At 34.8% G+C, this 6255-nt stretch overlaps 1 protein-coding gene across 2 annotated transcripts in view; it reads left to right on the top strand.

The window, feature by feature from the left end:
- The first annotated feature begins 3694 nt into the window (after window positions 1-3694).
- Window positions 3695-6255, top strand: part of LOC100375456 (coiled-coil domain-containing protein 60-like) — a 59363-nt gene continuing 56802 nt past the window's right edge. For both annotated transcript variants that reach the window (XM_085507708.1, XM_085507704.1), the window contains exon 1: window positions 3695-4340. In XM_085507708.1, coding sequence (XP_085363834.1) covers window positions 4056-4340 — 285 coding nt within the window. In that variant the 5' untranslated portion in view covers window positions 3695-4055. The remainder of the gene's footprint in view (window positions 4341-6255) is intronic.

Genomic DNA, 6255 nt, shown 5'->3' with positions numbered 1-6255 from the left:
AATACGAAAGAGATGTATGTAGTTTCGAACTAAGTACTCGTTAAAAAAACCTCACGCTGACCTCATTGCCTTGTCACGTATTAGTATTAATCCAAGAGTCATTCTCTGAGTTATATTAAATCTATATTCGGTGACACGAGGGCCACAGACTCGAGTGGGAGTCAAATATGCACGAACGAATGCCACGTCAACCAGAGGCTTATACAAGTTTGGTTCATACTAACACAGTCCCTCCACGATAACGAAAAATACGTCCACGATTGAGGTGAATAACTAGAAATACGTCCACGACTGAGGTGAATAAATAACTAGAAATACGTTCACGATTTAGGTGAATAAATAACTAGAAATACGTCCACAACTGAGGTGAATAAATAACGAAAAATACGTCCACGATTGAGGCGAATAACTAGAAATACGTCCACGATTGAGGTGAATAAATAACTAGAAATACGTCCACGATTGAGGTGAATAAATAACTAGAAATACGTCCACGACTGAGGTGAATAAATAACTAGCAATACGTTTACGATTAAGGTGAATAAATAACTAGAAATACGTCCACGATTGAGGTGAATAAATAACTAGAAATACGTCCACGACTGAGGTGAATAAATAACTAGCAATACGTTTACGATTGAGGTAAATAAATAACTAGAAATACGTCCACGATTGAGGTGAATAAATAACTAGAAATACGTCCACGATTGAGGTGAATAAATAACTAGAAATACGTCCACGACTGAGGTGAATAAATAACTAGCAATACGTTTACGATTAAGGTGAATAAATAACTAGCAATACGTTTACGATTGAGGTGAATAAATAACTAGAAATACGTCCACGATTGAGGTGAATAACTAGAAATACGTCCACGACTGAGGTGAATAAATAACTAGCAATACGTTCACGATTTAGGTGAATAAATAACTTAAAATACGTCCACGACTGAGGTGAATAAATAACGAAAAATACGTCCACGATTGAGGCGAATAACTAGAAATACGTCCACGATTGAGCTGAATAACTAGAAATACGTCCACGACTGAGGTGAGTAAATAACTAGCAATACGTTCACGATTTAGGTGAATAAATAACTAGAAATACGTCCACGACTGAGGTGAATAAATAACGAAAAATACGTCCACAATTGAGATGAATAACTAGAAATACGTCCACGATTGAGGTGAATAACTAGAAATACGTCCACGACTGAGGTGAGTAAATAACTAGCAATACGTTCACGATTTAGGTGAATAAATAACTAGAAATACGTCCACGATTGAGGTGACTAAATAACTAGAAATACGTTCACGATTGAGATGAATAAATAACTAGAACTAGAAATACGTCCACGATTGAGGCAAATAACTAGAAATACGTCCACGATTGAGGTGAATAAATAACTAGAAATACGTTCACGATTGAGATGAATAAATAACTAGAAATACGTCCACGATTGAGGTGAATAAATAACTAGAAATACGTCCACGATTGAGGTGAATAAATAACTAGAAATACGTCCACGATTGAGGCAAATAACTAGAAATACGTCCACGATTGAGATGAATAAATAACTAGAAATGCGTCCACGATTGAGGTGAATAAATAACTAGAAATACGTCCACGACTGAGGTGAATGAATAACTAGAAATACGTCCACGGTTGAGGTGAATGACTAAAAATATGTCCACGACTGAGGTGAATAAATAACTAGCAATACGTTTACGATTGAGGTGAATAAATAACTAGCAATACGTTTACGATTGAGGTGAATAAATAACTAGAAATACGTCCAAGACTGATTTGAATAAATAACGAAAAATACGTCCACGATTGAGGCGAATAACTAGTAATACATCCACGACTGAGGTGAATAATTAACTAGCATTACGTTCACGATTGAGGTGAATAAATAACTAGAAATACGTCCACGACTGAGGTGAATGAATAACGAAAAATACGTCTACGATTGAGGTGAATAAGGGACGACGTCAATAGATCGATGTCGGATAAAAAAAAACTTATTTGCTTTAGTTTGGGGTGGGCGGGTGGTGGTTGGCCTAAAAAAGTTTCTAACCTACAAAAACGATTTTATTTTTTAATGAAGTAAAACAAATCTTGGAGTATTTGTAGGTCGTTTTTTTTCCTATTCAATCATGGACAAAAATAACAGAAAATGAAAAAAACCAAGACGAGAAAATGGTTTGGTTCGAGTGTAAATATGTGCGTCAAATGAACTGCTATGCCATATTACTGGCCGATTATCAATATGTATTTAATGGTGAATGTAGACTGACTTCATGAAAAATATTTATCAATTAAGTTTCAGTGGGGATGGGGGGGGGGTGGGGTTAAGTAATAATAATTATCTTTATTGCGTTCGTATCCCTAAAATGCAATACAGATGTAAATAAAGACAAACAAACAATTAAAGTGAGAATAAAAATACACACAGGAAAATAAATAAAAAACAACAAGTAAATAAAAGTAGACAAAAAAACAATGGTAAAGTAAATTGTATTGTTTTCCACATTTGTGTTGGTGAATGTTTAGATTACTATAGTAGAGGAATTAAGTTTGTTATCCTACATTAAACTTTTGATGTTGTTCCTAAATAACTAGAAACACGTCCACGATTGAGGTAAATAAATAACTAGAAATACGTCCACGACTGAGGTAAATAAATAACTAGAAATGCGTCCACGATTGAGGTGAATAAATAACTAGAAATGCGAAACATCGAGTTACGAAAACATCGAGTTACAAAAATGACCACGCCCATATTTCAGAAACCACACCCAAATTGTAACTTGGTGTTCAATTAACAGTTAACAGAACTTCGAGTTACGGGCAACACATATTTTTATTTTTGTAAAATGTCCACAATAATAACTCGATGTTCAATTAACAGTTAACAGAACGATTTGCGGGCAACCTATATCTTTGTTTTTGTTGAACGTTCAAATTTAGTAACGCGAACTTTAATTATTAATTAACCGGACGTCGAATTACGGAAAATATACAACGTTAAACAAAACAAATATTCTATGTGCCAGTAACTCGAAGTTATTAATTATTGTTAATATTATTATTATTATCTTCATTGAAACCATATCCCGACGTGGGATCTTGGTAAAGAGAACAATAAAATACCAAAAATGCACAGATAGGATAAAAACAAAAATGAGAAAAAAAATGATGTACACCCTAACAAAGTGACCCAAGTAAATTAAATGCGAAGGTCAGGAAAATCTTGTGGCAAAATAAGCGCAAATCTGCACAGATTATCCTTTGATCAACTAGCTGCCGGCCTGAGTACCCCGGTCCAATTGTCGGGAGACTGTACGTGATGAATACATTGCGACGTGCGGTCCCTGATTTAAAATGTAATCATTGTTTACAGCGAGTAGCTAAGTAACCCCGACGCGTTTTTAAGTGGCTCTTCCACTTTGCGTCGTCTCTCCTTACATGTACTGTACATATTTTATACGTCATTGGAAGCTAAATTTTACCGTCTCTTGACGTGTAGTTATAGTGTTGATTATAATAATATTAATTTACGAATTAAAGATACCAATAAATCATGAAAATCGTGAAAATGAAAAAGTTTTAAACTTTATGGACTGTGTGCGATTTTTAGGGGTGATGCCTAAGAGAAAGAATAGCACGCAAATGTCTCATTCAGTGGCACCAAATAAGTTCCTTACAGCTCCAAGAGTGCGTGTTGGTGACTGTCCGAGATAACATGAAACCAATTTTTCGGTCTTAATTTCTCAGTTACTACGTGTGTCATCAGTTGACCTTGTTGTTGCAAAACTTCACACTCGATACCACTGACCTTGTTATACGGAAGGAGTCAACAAGTTTCCGCCGAAACCTCGAGCCGCGTCGGCAGTTCGCCAATTTAGTTTTTAACAACATGGGTTCAATCCGGACTTTATGAAGTAATTACCCAAATTGTACGTGTTTTTATGTTGCTACATTACCGTGGAACCCGGAGGTTTCCGTGCCAACCACACAGCGCGGGGACATTACTAGTGATATAAACAAGCATGGCTCCGAAGAACCAGGAGCCAAGGAAGTATATCCAGCCGATACCGTTGCCGATTCCGTCTCACCAAGGTTTATTGATCCAAGCCAGGTCAGACAGTGTATACAACTGTACACACCCAACACGGAACCAAGTGTTTCGTGATAACTATGCTCGACGTCAAAGGCAGATGAGAGAGCAGGGTTACAATGCTATCAGCTATAAGCCTTATCGATGTGTAGGAGAACCATTTTACTTGGACGAAAAGAAAATAATTTTACATGCTTTGGGACAATTGGAAAACGAGGTAAGTTTGTCTATACAGAAATATGGAATTTCAAACATCGGTTAACATGGTTGGCCAAACTGCAAAGCAAACTAAAATGTGGTTTGTTTAATTTATACTGTGTTAAAACAATGTCTTAACTACGTAGAAAAAAAAAATACATTTGTACAAAAAAAAAAAAAAATATGTTTTTTATATACAATGTATTCTTGATATGTTTTAGTATCTAGCTATATATCTATCTGATAAACGTTATTCATGGAGAAGTAAGTTTGTTTGTTTGTTTGTTTGTTGATCAAGGCATGCATACATCCTGAGAAGGTATTTTTATTAACACAGACATTATTATAGAAAAAACATAAATCTTTATCAAGTTGAACTGATTTAAATAATGAGTTCTCGCATGATGTGCATCAAAAAAGTGCATACATACATTTTATATTAGGAAAAATTGCAACAAGAGTTGTTATTACCATGTCTATAAACTATAAAAATACATCATGTTTAATAAAATATTGATTAACAGGCGGCTGAATTCAATTATAATTGTACATTGAATACATACTATTAACACTTGTGCCAGGTGTATTTATGAAATTGCTTATCTAAGTATAAGCCATGTCATGTGCTTTTTAAAATCACTAATTCTCGCAGAATACGGAATCCATATGGAATCCATTACCGTATTTCATACAAAATTCATGCGAAAAACATACAATGCATGTATTATACTGGGTGTATATATTGTAAATGAAGCAGAAAATTTAATTGAATAGGAATTATTCTCATCAATAATACATGTAAACTGTGTTCTAAATACTGTTCAACCTCTGAGTGGCCGATCTAAGACAACTGTTGAGACTGGGAGTGTTTATGGGTGGCTAACCTATGATCACATACATTTAAACCCAGGAGAACAAATCCCCACTGGTAGCGCTTTTGAAAGACAAAGTACAGAAAATGACAGAATGTGATCTGAAAGCTGTCTGTCTACATCAGTAATGATGAGGTCCAGATCAACAATGTGAAAACCAGAAAGTTCAATTATATATTCGACAACCCCAAAGGTTTCCAATGGCATAACCGGCCTATTTCTCTGAACAGTTAATGATCAATAACAACAAGGAAAAGACAAAAACTAGTAAACTGTATTATGCATGGTTTTTGTATAAATCTCAAAATATACATGTAACTAATTAATTATAACAACTGTCATCCTGTATTTGTCAAGCTGCCCAATGGCCCATGGCTCTCATTAATGCACAAGATGAAAAATTATCTAGTGTTACATGACAGCTTTTTTAGTATATGGTGTATTGTGTTTCAGAAAGTAATACCTAGCACTATTGAACACATGACTTCATCTAAAATCAGAAAATACACAAATAACAATCACTTTCTAGTGACAACAACATGCAATTAACAGCTTAGGTTTGTTAAGCTTAAAGTAACTACCAATATATTAACTGTCATTTCCCTTTGACTTTTAAATGTTTATGGTTAATACTTTAAAACAAAGTTTAAAGTTAGGACAGTTTTAGTCTCCCTGAGGAATACTCAGGAATAAATCTTCAATTTAATTAAGAAGTAGAAAGAAAAAACACTTGTCTTAAAGTCTATTTGTATCAATGTGAATAATAAGAAGTCTCTTGGGTCTATAATAAATGCAAGTACTACAATTCCCGCCATCCATTAAATCAATAATAAAGATTAGAAAAAAAGGCTACAAATTTGTTAGTCCCCGTTCGGACTCAGTCTGAAAACGAGGACTTATGTTTTGACCTCTGTGCGTTTGTGCTTCTGTCCGTGCGTGCAGACCTGTATCTTAGAAATGCCTGGACCAATCAAAATCAAACTTCACACATACATCATACATGATATTATACATATGCACATCAATTTGTTTCACAATCTGATTCAAGATGGCCGAATGGCA

Source organism: Saccoglossus kowalevskii, chromosome 2 (genome assembly GCF_978046115.1).
Source record: "Saccoglossus kowalevskii chromosome 2, keSacKowa6.1, whole genome shotgun sequence".
NCBI lineage: Eukaryota > Metazoa > Hemichordata > Enteropneusta > Harrimaniidae > Saccoglossus > Saccoglossus kowalevskii.
This window is presented reverse-complemented; position numbering and strand designations above follow the sequence as displayed.